General features: G+C 40.5%; 2 protein-coding genes across 4 annotated transcripts in view; one reads left to right on the forward strand and one right to left on the reverse strand.

The window, feature by feature from the left end:
* Positions 1-20,053, reverse strand: part of CTNNA1 (catenin alpha 1) — a 117,887-nt gene that overhangs the window by 55,695 nt on the left and 42,139 nt on the right. The gene's annotated exons all lie outside the window — the stretch shown is intronic.
* LRRTM2 (leucine rich repeat transmembrane neuronal 2) lies at positions 1,161-8,447 on the forward strand. Of its 3 annotated transcripts, none has more exons than XM_074916514.1 (2): positions 1,161-1,561; positions 1,897-8,447. In XM_074916514.1, the coding sequence occupies exons 1-2, from the start codon at positions 1,558-1,560 to the stop codon at positions 3,441-3,443; spliced, it is 1,551 nt and encodes a 516-aa protein (XP_074772615.1). In that variant the 5' UTR covers positions 1,161-1,557; the 3' UTR covers positions 3,444-8,447. The 3 variants fall into 3 exon arrangements, with proteins under 3 accessions (XP_074772615.1, XP_074772616.1, XP_074772617.1); XM_074916515.1 differs by having other exon boundaries at positions 2,325-8,447; XM_074916516.1 differs by having other exon boundaries at positions 2,346-8,447.

The raw sequence follows: 20,053 nt of genomic DNA on the forward strand, positions 1-20,053 counted from the left end.
GTCCTAAAACCCTAAAGACATTCAAATCAAATCTGTTCATTTACCTTTCAGTACCAGCTGTCCCAGAGAAGAGTTTGCTCCAGATAAAGGGGCAACGAACTTTTAACACAAGCAGCCGTGACAGCACATTTGCCTCCTCCACGCTGTTTGTGCACACTCCGGCCAGCGACTGGCTCGGCTCTAACAGCACGGGAAACTTTGCAGGGTCATCGTTCCTGCACATGCAAATTTCTGCAACTCTAAAACACACGGGACAACTGTTACAGACCTACCCGCGGTGAGACGCTCACGGAAGTAACGTTCCCCTTTTACAGGCGACATATGACTCCAGGATGTGACCAGTGACCACAAGGAATCCCTCAAACTGCTCTGAGCCCCGACAGTAAATGCCAACCTCACGATTTCCTCTCCTGCACTCCCAGTACCCAGGAAAAAAGCAAATACAAAAGCCACCGTTTGGGGTGAAAAAAATAGATTTTCTAGTTTCATAACTGCATGCTGTCAAGCTGGATTCCAATTAAATTTTTCCTGTGCACTAACGCAAGCTTTGCTTTTTCTAGAAATTTCTCATCTCTTGAAACGTTTGCTCCTGTCCTTTGCTCCCGGGCTGTGTGCTGTACTTTCTGACACACCACCTTCATCTAAATGACTGTTCTCTCCCTTTACCACTTTCACAGGGACCACAGTAGCGTACAGTTGTTACACGTAGCTTTAAGCTGCCAAATCCCTCTCACCTCTTCGAAAAGCTTGTGCTAACCAGCATCCTCTATTCAAACTGTGCATACTTTGCATCTAAAAGTTCCTTTCATGCAGCAACATTTAACAGAAAACCGGCAGCAGCTAGCACTAAGGCACTTCCAACCACAGCTCTGTGCTGCTTTTAAAGCCAGCTGAATACAGCCAGCACAGATGTAGGAGGGGGGGAGCGGGGTGGTGCAAGTCTTTCCTATTCCTTGTATTGTGGGGACGAAGGACTCCTACCGTAGATCCCCCCCAGCCCCCCCCATCAGTGGTCTTTAACATGATCACAGTATGCACCACAATGCTTTAAAACAGCAAAGCTTCTGGAAAACCCAAACAAAAGGAACGTCACCAGGTGACGTCAGCCTATATACAGCCCTGTGTGGTCGCAGCGCATAAGCAAATCCATTCTTGTACCGCTTCCCTGAAAAGCTTTTCAGTAAATGCACTCATGCTACTACAGGAGCTTCTCTCAGCAATAAGCCACCCATCTGCCATCAACAAGTTAGGACTAAAGGAAGCCACAGCTGCGGAAAAAGAAAACGTGAGCTTCAATTAAACAGCTGAGCAGCCACAGAGGACGAAAACTTGTATTAAGCATTGATTTAAAAATTGCAGACCTGTCAGAGGAGATCAAGCCAGTGATTTCAAAAGGAATATTCCAAGAGAGCATCGTGGATTCAGTTTTGCACTAATATCAAAGGACACTAAACCCAGTAAATTATTCAGAGGCTATCTTACATTAGAGCCTTTTACAGACTCACCGCGTTGAGTCTAAAACTACGACTGAATGCAACCTCCAATGTACTCAAAAGAATGGGTAAGTTCCTGCATTTCTATATACCTTGTATAATGAATGGCTGGCTATGCTTTAAAGGAGCAGTTAGGTGCTAAAGCACATTTTTCTGCACTGAACCTTATGAAAAAAATGTTTTCCGATTGTGACACTGTAATCCTCCGTAATAGAGATAAAGACTCATCCTAAGTGTAATATCCAAGTATTCTGTGTTTCGTAGTAAGTTGTTTCTTGCATTTAGAATTAGCTTGTTGGAAATGCATGGCAATGTTATCTGCAGTGAAATCTTCCATCGTGATATTCAAAGTGTACTGATAAGGCTATCCTATCTTGTTGTTTTCCTAAATTATATTCTGCAGGCTTACATTTCAAGTGGCCATTAGGGGCTCGTATGCTGGCAGCACTATATGCAATGAGTATGGTTTTAAAAATGCTGCCTGCCTTGGGCATGGCTTGTCCACCAAAATGTCGCTGTGAGAAGCTGCTCTTTTACTGTGACTCTCAGGGGTTTCACTCAGTGCCAAACACCACTGAAAAGGGCTCGCTAGGTTTGTCACTGAGGCACAATTATATTTCTGAACTTGAAAGGGATCAATTTGCAAGCTTCAGTCAACTTACTTGGCTTCACTTAGATCATAATCAAATTGCAACAGTCAGAGAAGATTCTTTTCAAGGACTGTATAAACTTAAGGAATTAGTCTTAAGTTCCAACAAAATCTTTCATTTGCCAAACACAACTTTTAGCCAGCTGCTTAACCTGCAGAATTTGGACCTCTCTTTTAATCAGTTATCCTCTCTGCACCCCGAGCTCTTCTACGGCCTTCGCAAGCTACAGACCTTGCACTTGCGATCCAACTCCCTGCGGACCATCCCGGTCCGCCTGTTCTGGGACTGTCGTAGCCTGGAGTTCCTGGATTTGAGCACAAACCGCTTGCGAAGTTTGGCTCGCAACGGATTTGCGGGATTAATCAAGCTGAGGGAGCTTCACCTAGAGCACAACCAGCTGACAAAGATTAATTTTGCTCACTTCCTCCGGCTGAGCAGCCTGCACACGCTCTTCTTGCAGTGGAACAAAATTAGCAACTTGACATGTGGGATGGAGTGGACCTGGGGCACCTTAGAAAAGCTCGATTTGACTGGAAACGACATCAAAGCCATCGACCTAACCGTCTTTGAAACTATGCCTAACCTTAAAACCCTCCTAATGGATAACAACAAGCTCACCACTCTGGATTCCAAGATTCTAAGTTCACTGACATCCCTCACCACCGTGGGCCTCTCCGGCAATCTGTGGGAATGCAGCCCAAAGATCTGCGCCTTGGCCACATGGTTGAGTGGCTTCCAAGGTCGGTGGGAGCACTCCATCCTCTGCCACAGCCCCGACCACACCCAGGGAGAGGATATTCTGGATGCAGTGTATGGTTTTCAGCTTTGCTGGAATTTATCAACTGTTGTTACACCCGTGGCTACGACGTACACAGCTCCGACTACCGAGTACACGAAAAGAATAAGCTCTTCTCATTTCCATATGGGAGACAAAGAGATTCCAACCACGGCAGGCATGGTCGTTACCACCGAAGAACATTTCCCCGAGCCAAACAATGCCATCTTCACTCAGAGGGTAATTACAGGAACAATGGCTTTATTGTTTTCTTTCTTTTTTATCATTTTTATAGTGTTCATCTCCAGGAAGTGCTGCCCTCCCACATTAAGAAGAATTAGGCAGTGCTCAATGATTCAAAACCACAGGCAGCTCCGATCCCAAACACGACTGCATATGGCAAATATGTCAGACCAAGGACCCTATAACGAATATGAACCCACCCACGAAGGACCCTTCATCATCATTAATGGCTACGGACAGTGCAAATGTCAGCAGCTGCCGTATAAAGAATGTGAAGTATAATACCTACATGTCATCAAAAATTAAATCAGATAAGTAACCTATTTTAAAATTGTAGGGGACCTACATCAGATTCTAATTTTTACAAATGTTGACATAAAGCCTAATTTTCCAAGCTACTTAATGGAAACATTGTTTATGGAGTGGTGCAGTATTTTTAAGTTTTTTAAAAAATAAATCCATAATATTTTCAGTGTTAAAGAAGCAATGACTACATTAAACTTGCACTCCTAATGTTTAAAAGTCTAAAAAGATGCTCACCTCAAACTATGTAAAATGTTTCATGTTATGTAATTATATGACTGTGTGTAAACATTTATACCCAAGTCTCCATATTCTACTTTTTCTAATGAAGACAGTCCGAGGGGAAGGATACTGGATATCTGTACAGAGATCTGCGGGGGGGACATACGCTCCATTTGTTCCACTGCAGCTGTAGGATCCCAAGCACTCCAGCTGGCTCTGTTCACTTTAAAGGCAGCCGTGGAGGAAAATTTTCCTCCTCTGATAATTTCACTCCAGAAAAAAAAGGGGAGGGGAAACAAACAAACAAAAAGAGCAGCAAAGGTCCGGGTGGGGATTTAAGTGCACTGGGGACCAGTGAATTTATTTTAAATACGGCTCTCCTATCTGCATATTCACAGTTTGGCTTGCTTAAATGGACCTTGCGAAAGCTCACAACAGATACAGAACGGAGCAGTTCACACCGTCACAAATTAGCAGGATGATCACAAATTAGCCGGACGACTCTCCAGGCGCTTACAAAGTAGGCAGCGTAGCTTATTTAGGAAGGCTCACTATGACGGGATCGATTCTAAATATTAAGTGTGTTCAATTATTATCGGCTCTCTGGTTTGACTTGATGCTTTTCATGAATTCAGGCTAATTACTTACGGCTATGAACAAACAGCATTTCAACACCTTTTCATGTGTAAATACCCTTAATGCAAGTTTTTCTTAATTAAAAGTAAATATCAACTGTGAGGTTAAAGAGAAGGAGGAAGGAAGGAAGAAGCCTCTCTTTGTCCCCCCGCTGCCCCCCCCCCCAGATGAGGCTTCCTCTCGCTTGGAAGCTATTTTCATGCACTAACTCCACTGGTTTCTCTGGAGACAGAATTAGCCCCTGCAATATAAGCTCTCACTTGTCCTCCTCTTCCAAAATTCAAGGTAAATTACCAGATTTAAAAAAAAAAAAAACAAACAAAACCACACCAAAAAACAAACATACCTTCTGATAAGTTAGGATAATATAATTAGTTTATAGAATAGTTCACTGAAAAATGTTTCTTACCTGATATGGGACAGAATCTAAACTAGTAAGCCGTTTTAAAAAATCATATATAAATATATATACACACAAGCACCTCATTCTTAAGGAGTAATTTGATTTCTTTAGCCAGAAGTACCATATTGCTATTTATACTATATTATGAAATTATATGTAAATATTTGCAGATCTATGCAGTGATGGTGGTACTCAGATGCCACAGGGGCAGGGGGGTGGGGGTGGGTCTGCAAAGGATTACATTATTTTTAAGTCAACTGCTCAAATATTGTAAACATTCTAACCAAAGCTAAAAGGACCAGAGGGATGGAAAATTTTTTATATATATATATACACATGTATGTATAACTAAAAAAAAAGTGTGTTGTGTCCAATGCTGCAGTGTTAAACAATTACCAGCACATACCGATGAAGAAATTCCTCAGTGTTGACATACCTTGAACAAATCAGTAATTACAGTATGCTAATTGTGTTGTACTAAACTATTCTGCAAACTTTTTAAACAGAAAAATCACTGCATAAAAATCTGTTTGCTATTTCACTCTGCTTTTATATATCTGTATTACCACTTAGTGAGGTATTTAGGGTGCAATTATACAACAGTTTGATGTTTTATTGTGAAATGAATTCGTCCAAGGCAATTATAGCAAGATAAGTGTGACTTCTGTTAAGATTTTACATAAAAATTTTTCAATTACTGGTTTTGAAGATATTAATTTGCATCATTTTACTTTTACATACAGTGCCCTTATAAAACAAATATTTTGTTTACTTCCTGTGACTCTGTATTTAATGGAAGAGATTCAGTGAAGCCTAATGGTTTTCTGTAGATACATTTGAACCCTATTAACTGTTTATACTACAATGAGCTGATTTACACCTATTCTAGGAAATCAATTACTGCTTTTAACTGAAGACAATAAATCCTGCGGTGCAGGTGGACAAAGAGCAAGTATTCTGTATGATTAAATCCCACGTGAGCCAGAAGGCCAGACCTAACCCGATAAATACAGAAGTGTACTGGTGTCCAAGGGTATTCAGCAGCTTGTAGAAAGACTTGCTCCATTCCTTACCAAAGCAAGTGCTCACAGTTCTTCCCTTACATCCAGGCTTCTGCTCTGCTCTGGGCAGGTGTGCGTGCATCACTGTCTCAGCAGCAACCTGCCCCTGCCTGTGCACCTCCCTTACCTCACATTAAATGACATGATGGTCTGCACTGGGGGGAACTGGAAAGCAGACATTTTTGGGATGAGTTCCATGTACAGCTGTAGGGTACCAGCACAGACAAAGTTATAACTGAACTCATTAATTATACTGGCAGCCAAATAATCTGGCTACACTACCATCAACCATCAGATGTCAATACTGAACTCGGGTGTCCTCAGCTGCATTTGCAAGAAGGAATTCCACCTTCCTCCTCCATGCCCAGCACAAGCCCTTGCTGTAAGACAGTTCAAAAGGTACCACGTCAGTCAGCCACGTAGTAACAAGTGGCCACTTGACTGAAGCGCTGAGGTTCCTCCGAAGCAGGTGCTTTCCCAACACCCCAGTTCTGCACAGAAACCTACTCCATCTTTATTATCTTGTAATTATGCCCAAGAAGAGTAAAGACAGGTGATCCAGCAATGCTGGATTTAATTCTCTTCTCCGTCCCAGCCATTCATACCAATTTTTCAAGCATTAAAGCACTGTTCCAGCATCTCAAAGCAAACACACCCAGGCACCCAACTTCTCCCCCCCACCAGCATCCTGTGTTTCCACTGGTTCCGCAGCGCTGCCTTGGCTTGTGGACAGCAAAGCAGGAGGCCAGCAGACACAGCCTAGCACAGTACTGTTCAATTTTACTTTGACTCTCTGTACTACAAACTAATATGCAGCCAATCTCCCAAATGCCGTGGTTTATGTCTGCCATTTCCAAAACCATTTGTTGCCAGGTTCCAAGCGTAAGCAAAGCAATTCTGCAAACATTACATTTAGGGTAACAGGTATCATAAAACTCACAGAATGTCAAACACTAGCAGTGAAGTCAACTTGAATTCCCTTAGGAGAGACAGTAATGACAGGCAAAGCCGTTGCTCTACACAAGGACACAACAAGAGGCTGTTAATTTTTGAGGGTTTTTTATTTTGCTGGCTTTTGGTGGTTTTTTTTCCGTGGGTTTTTTTTTTTTTAAATGTTACTATTTTCCATTCTCAGTTGCTTGTGACTCTTCCAGGCAAGGAGGATATTGTAATAATTGCGTTACTTGACAGTCTCCGATTTTTTTTGTTTATGGAACAAGAACCATGATGATTTGGTTTAAATTAATCATATTTCAGTATGTGCACTGGATGATAACAAGAGGTTGTTAACTCGCTCTCCCCAAATATCATCTCTGTTGCACAGCCTCAGTTTCTACAGATGCTAAAGAGTTACTTAGGTGCTTTACCACCTTGAACACAGCCTCATGCAAGTGTTCAGGGCCTTTCAGAAATGAAAATTTTTTTCTACTGCTCTTGAGATCCTCATCCCATCCAAAGATCTCCTCCAGCCTCACCGATCTCCAGCCAGGTTTTCTCCTCCTCACCCTCGCGTCAGTGAAACACAAACCTAGCAGTACAAGTTCAATTTTTGAGTCATCATACTGGAACAGGTCTGAATTAATGCTTTCAGTTCTCCTCTCGTTAGTCGCTCTGTATTAGATCATCGTTTCAATGCACACAACTGAAAGTTACTAAAATGGGTTAGCGTTTAGTCTCCAGCTGAAGTGTTCCTCTGCACAAAATTCCCATTTCCTATCAGATGGAAACATAATTAATGCTGCTGTATCAATGTTTGTTTTTGTTTGTTTTTCCCCCAGGCAGAAATTATCTGATTTTTCAGCGATAAGCCTATAGCTCGCATGCAAATCTAAGAATCTCATCTTATGTCCCATTACCCCTCTTAGAAGACAGTGGCCTATTGCTAACATGTAAAATCAGAACTATCCAGTGGCTTTAAACCAGAAATCTGCACTACACACTTTTTTAATGTGTCTAAGTTAATTTCTGTACTACTTTAATGAAAATAAAGTTGATTTAATTTTGTTATCTGCGTAGCTATCAAAATCCATCTGTTCAGACGTATGAAACTTACCCAGAAGCTGAATTTCATCTTTCTTATGAAGTTTTCCATAAAAATTAAAAGTTCAGAGAGAAATACAGTATTCCTCCTCCCCACAAAAAAAAGGAACAAGCAAGGAAACCACAAAAACCAAAGGCAGTTACAACACAGTAGCAGCTCCTCCCTCCCCACACCTTTCTCCATTGCGAAAAGTCCCATATGCTAAAACTGGTGTCAGGCTTTGGTTTTTAATCCATCACACTAGTAGGATGCTTAAAGATCATTTTCAGAGTCAGCTGGAAATTCATTTCATATCTTGTATAAAAACCTTTTGAGAGGTGTCTAGGGAAAAGTAACAGAAGCTTTCATGGATATAATCAGCCTCAGACAGGGCAAAACATACACCTCTGGTGTACAAGCACTGGAAAGCTACACCTGGTACCCTTCAACCCTTCCTCTGTAAAAAAATCCATACAAAACCTATCCCATTTTTCTTTTTACTAATGAAAACATTAGCAAGTGAACTATTCTACCAGTTTAGCAACCAGAGATTAAAAACAGTCCTAGATGCATTGTATTTAAATTATGTTTAAAGAGCCAACTTCTGGTGGGAGGGGGTGTAAGTAATGGAGTAAAACGAAGTGCAGTGTACAGAAAAATTTTGTTATTAAAATTGTGAATACTGTAAAACTGAATTTGCCTCTTTCTTCCTCCCTTTTCAAACAGAGGTGTCAAAAGCTCATTCCTTCACAATACGTAAAGACCAGTCTACATCCACTATCCAAAGCAGACAATTCAGGTTTGGGTCCATTTGGTCTGTATGGGTTCTTCTCAAACAATGTGTCTCTTGGATAGCAAAAATTGTTTGGATAAGCAGGATGAGAATGCAAAAACCAAAGCAAAGCCAAACTCTTAACCCTTGAGACTGAAGTCCTGCAAGTACCTGCATCAGAACTAGCACAGGCAGTAGCATTTTCTCCAGTGCGCTGGCATGAGCCCCAGCACAACCCGGCAGAGGCTGCTTGGACCTGGCTCTAACCCTGGGTGTTCACACTGGGTCGCCTGGTAGACCATCACGGCCACCATTTGGTCAGGGTGCCAGTCAGGAGTGTGGTGTTTCCAACAGGACCACCTTGCCAAGAATTCAGCAAGGGCAAGCCATCTGTATCATTTAGAGATGTCAAACTAGCAAGACATCACTTCAGCTCTGAATTAACAGTCATCTAGAAAGTGTCAGAAACACATTCCCTGTACAAGAAGAGTTCTTTATATGGGCTACTGCAGTGAATGTAACTTTCAAAATCATGGTGCTTCAATAACATGGGAAAGATTTCTGATTTAGAGAAGTGACAAGTTCACGGCCACAACCCAAATGCTTTGATACAACAGCTGAACAAAAGAACAAGTTTCAGGATGTTCCAAGAAGATTACATGTACTGAACTGCCAGCTAAAATAATTTTAGTAACTAAGCCTTAGCTGCATTTACGTTTTTGCAAAAGGTTTGGCTGGAACAAGTTCTCAAGGATTTTAAATGTCAGTTGGCTAACTGCCTCTCAAATCCTTCTAATACTTCAGCACGTGATAAATCTATTAAACTCTCAAAGAGACTTATTTTAAGATTAAAAAAGCATCTCAAATGCAAAACCAGTTGTTTTCACAGTAAGATACATAGGAGAAAAAACAGTATTCTGAATATACTATGCAAAACCTTTAAATCCAATTAGTAACAAGGAAATGTCAACATCACTAGCAACTTGCTTTGAAATGTAGAATGTGTTAAGGCAACAGCAAAAACATTGAGATTTGAGAACCTGACCAGAGAGGACAAATGAACTGAAAATTGCAGCACATCTGGGAAGCACTGACTCCCTCCTCCGGTGAGTGTACAGCCTAAGGGACAGGACTCAGTGCAAGTGTTCGTTCACCATAAAATCCCAGTGTTAATATTTACTGTAATCTGTTCTTTAAGGAAAACTTTATGAAATCATTATTATCTAATCAACAATTTCATTACCATGAAGATACTAGGGAAACAACTGTACTAAAATGAATTAAAGCTCTGTCTGTCATATCTGACACCAGGAACCATGTGCTCTGGGAGTTATTTTGGAAAAAGTTTATGGTGTGGGTGGTGAGACACTGGCACAGGTTGCCCAGAGAGGTGGTAGATGCCCCATCCCTGGAAACATTCAAGGTCAGGTTGAACGGGACTCTGAGCAACCTGATCTAGCTGAAGATGCCCCTGCTCAGGGGGTTGAACTAGGTAACCTTTAATGGTCTCTTCCAACCCAAAGTATTCTATGAAAAAAAAAAATTACTACAATTGCCTCATTAACAAAATTTCATGTTTATTTCTGCAATGCATGAGCTAAAAAGGTTTGGCTACTAAGGGCATTCAGCAAACATTTCTGGGCTAAGAGGTAACCAAAGAATTATTTTAGTTTTTCTGATTTTAATCAACAAGATCTAAGAAATTTTACTTTCTTAGTCTGTTAAAAGGACAAGACCAAAGACTTAAATACATACAAAAATAATTTGAGACCTTCTGAACTGGCAACATAAGAAACAGCAGCTAGAAGCCAAACAGTGACCAGAGGAGAATATATCTTGAGTGAAATACTGGATCTTCTCCCCAGTATGTAACACAAATACTTCCAATATACACACAAAACAAAACGTGGTTTTCTCTATTACCAGGATATTTTAAGAAACTAATAAATCTTCCTTTTAAATTAAAACAGTATTTATTTTAAATGCTGTTGAAGTACTTATCCCTGGTTCCTCCCAGCAGGCTCTACTACTTGTATATTGAATACTCTAGCAAACTAGACAAAGTGCTATTTTTCTTTTCCACCAATCCTCACTCCTTAAGATACAGGTGCATTATGTTCTATACCAGTTTAAAAAAAGCAGCCTTTTTCCACTTCAAGACTTTTCATGAAAAAAGTTCATCCATCAAGAAGGTTCTTAAATAATGAATGGGTCATAATTCTTTACAGTCAAAAGCAATTAATTTTCTGTATTATAATCAGGAGAATAAATCTGAAAAATCCATTCCAATGGCTCTGAATCTGAAAGTAATGTTACAGCTGAATTTTTAATCTTAAAATACAGGAGCAAGGACTTCTGCTGTTTAAACACACAATCTTCTACCAAACAGAACAGCTTTACTGCATATTTAATAGGTAGAACGGGTTTTGCAAGACCGCATGAGATTAGAGACAGCACTAGATACAGGAAATGCATTCCAAGTAGAAAGGTCCTTCCAAGATACCTCTCAACTGTATAGCTATAAAAATTCTTGAAATATGCTTTATGAAATGTACAAAACACTACAGAAAAGCTTAATGCAAAAAGTAGTTTTACTTACATGGTTGCAAAGATCTAAAAATATCGAGAAGAGTGTTAACACAGAGTCATGTTCAACCCTACAGCAAGTATTCTTATTAGGATGCATCTGCTCTCTTCTGTTTAACTAACTCCTAAATAATCCATTACGTATCCAGAACCTCTACCTCAAAAGCCATGTGCTGTTAGCCAGGACTATCAGTATCTGCCCTCAAATAAACTGCTTCAACCCTGATACCACCTTAAGTTTTTAATCTTTCAGAGAAGAAAAAAACCTGTAAAATTAATAGAGCTCTTAGTAAAGCTAATAATGACACAATCTGTTAGCAGTGACAACATGGGAAAGGGGACAGGGATGCAGACTACCAGGGAGTTTCCATCTCTAAAGGCACTACACAACAGTTAGCAAATAGGCATTCCCCTGCATCACAGACACTTTTAGAAGATTTGTTAACACTCTTTGCTTTAGGTAAGTCAAATTTTAGCTACCCAAGCTGACTCACCTGACCCAGAAGGTCCACATGAAGTGATAAATTTCATCCCCAGCCCAGACAGGAACCTCAGCACACACCTATCAACAGATGCGAGCCAGGAACAAACTACTAAGTTGGGAAAACCACACAGCTGTCCATTCTGCAAGTTCCCAGGTCTAACCACATACCTCTCATTTAAAGAGCAAGAGATATTAAAGCATCATCTATGTTGTCCTCAGGATAAGACAACATGCTTCAGTAAAGACATGGAACTACTTCTTGATCAAGTCTAGCCCTAAAGCATGCCATCCCCAAAAAAACAGCAACATCTGTTGTACCAAGGTCTACAGAGATTTAGGATTAATTCCATGCTTGAAATTCTGGTTTAATAATTTAAAGGTTAAGGAATTACTCCTCAGTCTTTCCAGATAATCTTGAAGATGGAAATAGCTGTGTTGCTGCTTCCAGGTAGGACAGACACCTAGCTCAGCACCTCAAGGAACAGCAGACCACTGCCAGGCAGACCCATAGCACAGGCAGCCAACTTTGGTAACTCCTAATGACAGCTGGAAGCTCTATAGGTGTCAAGTGCATATTTCTAGGGTTCAGGCCTTCAAGAATTTAACAGCCACAAGGCAGGCAGCAAGAGAAAGCCATTTCTAGTTTATATTCTTCTCTATGGATGACCAGTTTAGCTCTGGGACATCTATTAGCACCATGGCAGCTGTGGAACTTGGAAATAAGAGAGCTTTGACTACATGACAGATGCCTTTTGCCTGCAATTAGCATCCAGTCCTAAGACACCAGAAACTTCAAAAAACGCTAAGGTTAGACATTTGATTAGGTTGAACTACAGAAAAAAAAATACAGTAAACTTTAGCAGGTACTACATCTCTAACATGACACTGCCCCTGAGAAAAACAAAAATAACGTAACTGACAAGTTGATATAGACCATAGTGACAGTTAACTTTTAGGAGATGTCTGTACATCCTTTACTGAAATGACAGAGTAGCATGCTCAACGTCCCATGTGTAATGAGCTTCTGCCAGGTATTACCCTCTGCCTGTAAGCGTAGAGTAAGTATCTAGATCAGCTAAAATATGTTAGTCCTTTGGATGAGGGACACCTGCTACCCATAGTTAAAATAATTAATCACCCATGTCGTCCATCACATAACATACAGATGAAATCAGAACTAAGGCATTTCAGATTTTACAGACTATGCATGCAACCTCAATCTACCTTGAACTGCTGGGAACTGCTTGCGACATTGCAATGTCTCTTCCACTTCAAGTCTGGGATTTGTCAGCAATATAAGCATTTGTTGACAAATCCGAAACTTGGAAAAAACACCACTTTGTTCCAAATCTGAGAAGTGTTTATGGAATGAATTCAAAGCTCTTGCTCCCGTACGGCAGAGATGTACCTTTACCAGCAGGGACCAGGACAGCAAAGACCACCTGACACACAGCAAGTTCCTGGTGCAAAAAGCGCTTGCACAAAAGCAGTAACGTTACACGGAGACCTGGAATGTGATAGCGCTTAGCACCCTCCTCAAACACAGCTCAAGACTACTCCAGGACCCTCCTGTGACTAACAGCTGTCTGACAGCACACCATAAAACATGGCAAACAAATCAAAGTACTGACAAAGTGGAGAACAACTCCAGTGTACCACACAGATAAATTTCAGGGATATTACCCCTTCATATCTACAACTGTCTATGGACAACAATTAACTTGACAAAGCATGCCAATGAGAGTGTCCAGAGACACATGAAAAAGTTTTATACTACATTCAAATGAGCTGATGCTACTAGACTGCAGGCTGCTTTCTTCTTCTTAGTGGGCACTCAATCATTTGAATCTACCATAGTAAAGCTGCATCATCAAGATAGGAACTTTCCAACACTTACTTTTACTGACCATTTATTCAAAAATAGTAATCTTCATCAGGCAAATCAGTAAGTCATCACTAACTGTGAAAAACAGTTTCAATTGTTTATGCAAACCTAGCTACATTGCAACACATTCTGTTCACTGCAAGACCTGACTTCAACCTGTAACAGTTAACAATAACAGTTAGTGTGTACTCACCGACCATCAGACACCCACTGGGAACCATAAAAATACAGGGAAAACACTAAGATGAGGTTACATAAACAACAAAACAACCCAACCACCCCACTCCTCTACCACATTAATTATGTACACATGTGCAATGAATAAAAAATAATACAATAGAGATGTGACAGTAAATACACCTGAAACAACGTGTATCAAAAGTAAATCTCGGAAAAAACACTAATGGAGAAGTTTACCTATGGAACACAGAAAAACTTCTAAAAATTCAGTTTCAAGAAGGGTTTGGGACTCCGCAGATGGGATTCTCTGCAAAAAGACAGTTTCAAGGATACAGATATTATCTTAGTACCAGACTTCTCTGTTACTATGTTAACCAACTACTTAATGTTATCTGACCATATCATCTCTACCCTAACCTGCATCTGTTAAAATTGTTTGCCTACTACTTTTTAACTGCCGCCTTCTGAGCTTTTTACCCATTACCAGCTGCAGCCCATCTGTCTGGTACTTCAGGTATTACCTAGTGTCTAAACCTCCAGCTAGTTTAAGTATTGCTCAGTTGCCATAAACCAATTTTAATGGATAGACTATGCTAAAAATATTACTAACTTTTATCCTGGGGTTATAGTTGGTTTTGGTTTTTTTTAAATAATTAGTTTATACTGTTCCCTACATTTGCTTATGCAAGAGAAATGTTTTAAACTACTGACAGGATTGGGGCTAAATGACAAGTCCACAGACTTGATGCAGATTGCACACAGAGACAAGGTGAAAAATATGATAAAGAACATGAACAAGGTTTCAGTGATCTGAGCGAGGAAAAAAAAAAAACAGCAACCCACACCCATTCTGAGCAGAAGAGGACCTTTGTGATGATTAAAACAGTTTCTACCAAGGCCATTAAACAGCCTTATTTCTATTTTGACAAGTGGTTTGGTTTGGGTTTTTTTTTTTATGTAATGCAGTTATAATCAGGAAAGGCCTGTTTTACCAGTATGTTATCAAAAGCATTCCACTGCCTTTGAAACAGATATTTCAAATTAGTAACATATTTCCAAGTCTCTTCATTAATATAAAAAAACACCTCCAAAAGTCTTATTTCCTCATATGAAAGCTATAATTTGCAACTTCACTCTTACAGAGTCTGTTCCTTAACAAAAAAGGAAAATCAGAAGAACACACAAGTTAGTCTTCTTCCAAATTTCATAACATCTTTTAACTTTAATGGCAGCTGACCAAAATCTTCAGGACTTCTCCAGGCTAAAACCTGTTCCTAATCCCTATAACTTGCTCCAGAATTCCCACTCAAGGGCAATACTGGGAGCAGCAGAAACTGGTGGGTCTGGTTAGCAGGCACAGGGGCTGGTTCGTAAGCATTTCACATATTGAGGACAACTGAATCTTGACCATATTGAAGCGATAAATTTCAGCCCCAGCTCAGGCGGGAACCCAGTACTAACTTGTGTATACACCCATCCATCCATCCATCCACCTACACAGCCCTTGTGCTCCAGCTGCAGGGACAACCAGCAACTCCATTCAAATATCTTCACAGGCAAGAGCAACCAAGCAAATTCTCTTTTAAGCAATGGTGAAACAAACCTTTAAGATTACTGTCTAGTGCTATGAATGTATTATTTCTTGAGGGGAAAAAGTGGTATTGCAACAGTACAAAGTATATAATTTTCACCAGTGCTGTGAAGGAGAATGGGAGGGGATGAAGAGATGTCTATCTAGTCTGGAAAACAACAAATTCTCAAACATTTTGTACTACTTCTGTATTACTATCAGGTAATGGAGCTACCAGTGTTCTCTTAAGGCTTATTCTTATATCTAAGAATACAGCATAGGTTTCAGGATACAGAGCACACACATCTACAACACATTTCTACCACTGAGGCGAAAATATCTATTCGTACAGATAAGTAATGGTAGGAAAGTGCCACGGTGCCAAGAAAATCATGCTGCAGCAACATGCATCTTTTCCTTAAGAGCTCAAAAGAAAACTGAAATTGGCAATAATCCATCATACACTAAAACTGAGTTTTCATTGAACTGAGTTTTCTTGTTTCCATTAAATCATGATGCTGGGGCAAAGTTAGGACTCTACAAGCCAGAGTTGGACCCAGCATACACAAAGCAAACATACCTGAAATCTTTTGAAAAATGTAGGTTTATGTTTCTTGTTACCTTGAACATGTTTTCTAGTTGAACCCCAACAGCCAGGCTGAAGGGTTCTAACTTGCATCTGGTTATGTTTGCCAGGTCCCCACCCACCCTTCAAGCAGCACACTCCCTCCCCAGAGACTTCTGAGATGGCAGTTCATGCCTAGCCAGCAGATGGGAGGTAGAAGAGTGTCTAGGCTCTTATTTTACACAACTCCAAATGTAAAGAGGTTGTTCTGCAGTGGGTCTAGCATCCTATTCCTTCAGGAGTTTGCAAGCTTGTACTTCTCTTCCCTCCCCACCGCCAGCTGGCAGGGTACCTAGGTGCCAGAGCTGAGGCCCAGGAGTCCAGCCACCCAGGTCATCTGCTCTGCTATGGCCAGCTGTGCCTCTGCAGCACAAGGGCTGACGAGGCAAGTGCCTCCTCCTGGGCCATCCTGGACCACAACCCCGAGCCCCAGCTCCCACCCAACCCAGCAGAAGAAAACATGCAATGGAAAAGCAGCAAGACAGCACCAGGCTGCAACAAACAGCCTCTGCAGCCTTACAACATGGGTCTACACAGACCTTAGAGATGTAGCAGAATTACCGATAATAGCTCTATTTTAAACCTGTGTTTCTTCATGCAGCATGCCAGCAAAAACAATGCTGGAACACCCCCAACTGCTGTGCAACCAGGTGAGGCCTAATCCAGGCTACTCGTGAATAACAACTGAGAAGCTCAAGGAGGGCAGCACAATATTTTGTCAATACATACAGCTGTTTCCTCACAAGCAATTTTGTTGAATGACGACTAGTTAAGCTTGGCTACAGGTCAATTCATCTCACTTTCAGTATGGCTGGGTAGATGGGAGTAGCAGGATGGATGGGGGAACCTCTCAGAATACCAAACTGGAGGGACAAAACGCTTCTGCAGGAGCCACAAGACAGCTGCTGGGGCTGGTGAGTAATCCGCTACTGTAGAGCTGAATTAACAGGCTTGATTCTTCATTTTGATGTTAATTAGTAACCTTATCTAAAGAGTATCTCAAGTTTTCCTTTGCAAGTTACATGGACTAATAGATATATCCAGAAATACAAAAAACAGACTAAAGTTTACACCCGCAGTAATTGTAAGAGCCTTGAAATATTTTAGTTTTTATCATATTTTACATGCATGTGAAAGGCTTTAGAAATAGAACAACTAAAATTGGAACAACACAGACCCCTGCAAAACTCAAATTAAAAAGAGTGAGCCAAGACAGCATATGCCCTTTCCAAGAGGAAGAGAATGCATTATAAATCTGGGAATAAAGCCACCTTACTCCTGGCAAGACAGCTCAGAGAAACAGATAATAAAACAATCCTACCAATACAGTCATAAGACATTCAAAGCTAGAATTTATGTATCCTTTATTCATTACTAGAAATATAAATAGCTTTAGTTTGTGACAGATTTTTAAGTATTTCCTGTAGGAAGGGATTCAGCAGCCTTAACCTGCAACATAACAAAAAAACCCTAGATGTGAAGTTGCCTTCGACAGGAAGCAGAAGGTATTTAAAACTGGAAACAGCATCAAAAGCTAACTGTCAAGGGGCTGGCTACTGTGCACCTCTAGCCTTACCAGTACCAGAAAGCAGAATTATCTCCTCTTCGTCCCACACGTGCATCTTGGTAACTTCACTTGCCTACACAGAACACAAAATTGCTTGAAACAAAAATGCTCTTGCTGACCTCAAGGTTGACACCACTGGTTGCAGTTTAAGAAAGCCAGCAACCTTATTCACATCACCTCTATTTACCTAAAGCGAGTGACTCAGAGGAACTGTGCAGGATTAAAAAGGTACTGAAAATGTGGCACGCATAACGTCATCCTTTACAGACACACTATCAAGCCATTATTTACTAAGCTAACTAATTAGCCAGCCACCCTTGCAGATAATGAGAATGCATTAAAGTATTTAAAATTCCAGCACAAGCCTGACACATACAAAGTGGCTGCCCTTCTTCAAAAGAAAACTAATGTCAAAGGAAATAAACCATTTAGGAACAGTCAGCACATCTGAGGTGGAGCGGGAAGGTAGCATCACCTACAGTAAGTGTTCAGAAAAAAAGAAGTAAAGCAAATCAGAGAGCCAAGGGATGCAGAGATATTTCGCATTTTTGTTGTATCTGCCTCTACTTGTAAAGAAATCATTAGATAGATGACTTAAATTAGCATTAGATAGATGATAAAGCAGCAGCTATTCAAAACAAACAGAATTAATGTACAGAACCATACAATCTGGCACAGAAAAAAACAGGGAAATTGAATGTACTTAAGCTGACAGTGATCTGAAAAATCCAGCTGGTTAAATTCAGTTTTACACCAAGAAATAAGCTTTAACTGAAAATACACTTCACTGCCATCTAGTACTGTAAGCACCCTTCCCTTTACATAGGCACTGCTCCAGGAGGGGATAATATAACCTGTGTCATAGAGCAAGTTTATAAAATGCATAAAATAAATTATCTACTGGAAATGACACCAGGAACACTCCCAGGGAATAAGAGCTCCCTCTGTACTTGATACAGTCCTGCTCTTTCAAAAAGATTTCCTAGACTCCAGCTGAGTACCAATGATTGGGGCAGGGAATAGATGTTTCCATAGCACTACAAAACTGACTGAGGATAAAAATTTAGAGGAAGTCTGGAGATTTCAGCGCCTGTCACCAAAAAGCCAGTTTTACATTCTCTATGAATAAGTCTTCATGATAACGTATGGGGGAGTATCAGAACATGAAGATTTGATTCCTAATTACTACTTTTTTCTCTACACACATATTCCTCATAGGATCTCCTCCTTCATTTTAGTCACAGTTCCCACAGCAGAGTCCCACAGCATCTGCATATACAGGAGCAGCCTTTCAGGGTGAGAAGAGCTGTGTGTGACAACAGAAGTGGGAGATGAGCAGGAGACCGCCACACCCAGGTGAGCCCGGGCAGTAACCTTATCCACAGCGACAAGAGAGCCAAGACTGCTTCAACACAACTCTCAACACAAGAACATAAACTTTTAAGTTTGTGAAGACCCTGCCTTTGTCAATTAAAAGATCCTGCAGGAAGAAACACAACCATCTTGTAGGCCATTATCTCCAAGAGAATCAAATGCTCAGGTGCAAGACAGAAGGGCTTTCAACTTTTTTCTTTTTTAAAGATTTCAGTTATTTCTCTGCCTTAACTTCTCGTTTCTTTGGCTTTTTTCAGTCCAGTGACCTCTAGAATTGGGACTCTCTGACTTCTGGAGAAGTGCCCAAAAACTCATTCTGCCTCTAAGGAAATTCACAGTTTGGCATTTAAGGGGAACAGTATCAAATGATATAGCTACAGTCTTATTTTGTACTTGACATCAGAGCTCTCATGTCACCTTCTTCCCCCAAAATGACTCAATAAAGACAGTCCTCAAAGAAGGAGTTCAAAGACAAGCAGGGAAGAGCAAACAAGACACACATTACAATTTTTTTTCCTATAAAGTCCAAGAAGCTGACTGGTGCGGTGGGAAAGATACATGCATGAACCCTTTGAAAAAAGGGAAATGAAATTGAAGCCACAGAAGCCACCTGGACAATAAAACATAGCCAGATGCTCAACCTCTACACAAGTAGAATTAATTGCTGGGGTTTAGTTGTTTTGAATAAAATTAATGCATACTTAAAAGCAATGCACAGTATTAGGTAAAAAAAGTGGGGAAAGCATGTAAATGGAGGTATATGACTTGGGTCACCACTGACATTCATAGCTGTCATTCAACTGCTGGGAAGCTTGAAAAGGAAAAACATCCATCAAGACCTTCCAACATGCGATACATGTGTGCTACAAAGAAGTCCCAGGGTTATCTTTCTACTCAGGAAACAATCTTTTAAAAGCATCATACACCAATGTTGCTAATTAACATCCAGAATAAACCTGAAACTTGTCAATACAAATGATCACAAGTTGGTATCAGGAAAGAAGAGAAACTGCAAAATACAGGTACATCTCAGTCACAATGAGTGGTGTCTCAAAGAAGCCACAGGAAGACATTTCAGGATCTCCAGAATTCCTGAGTATTTCTGTGTTCATTTCTTTTAATTTTGAGTGAAACTATGCAACTACATTCATACACCAAAACAACATCAAAAAAATTTAACAGTATCAGAATTACTTCAAGTCTT

This window comes from Athene noctua, chromosome 12, assembly GCF_965140245.1.
Source record: "Athene noctua chromosome 12, bAthNoc1.hap1.1, whole genome shotgun sequence".
Classification (NCBI taxonomy): domain Eukaryota; kingdom Metazoa; phylum Chordata; class Aves; order Strigiformes; family Strigidae; genus Athene; species Athene noctua.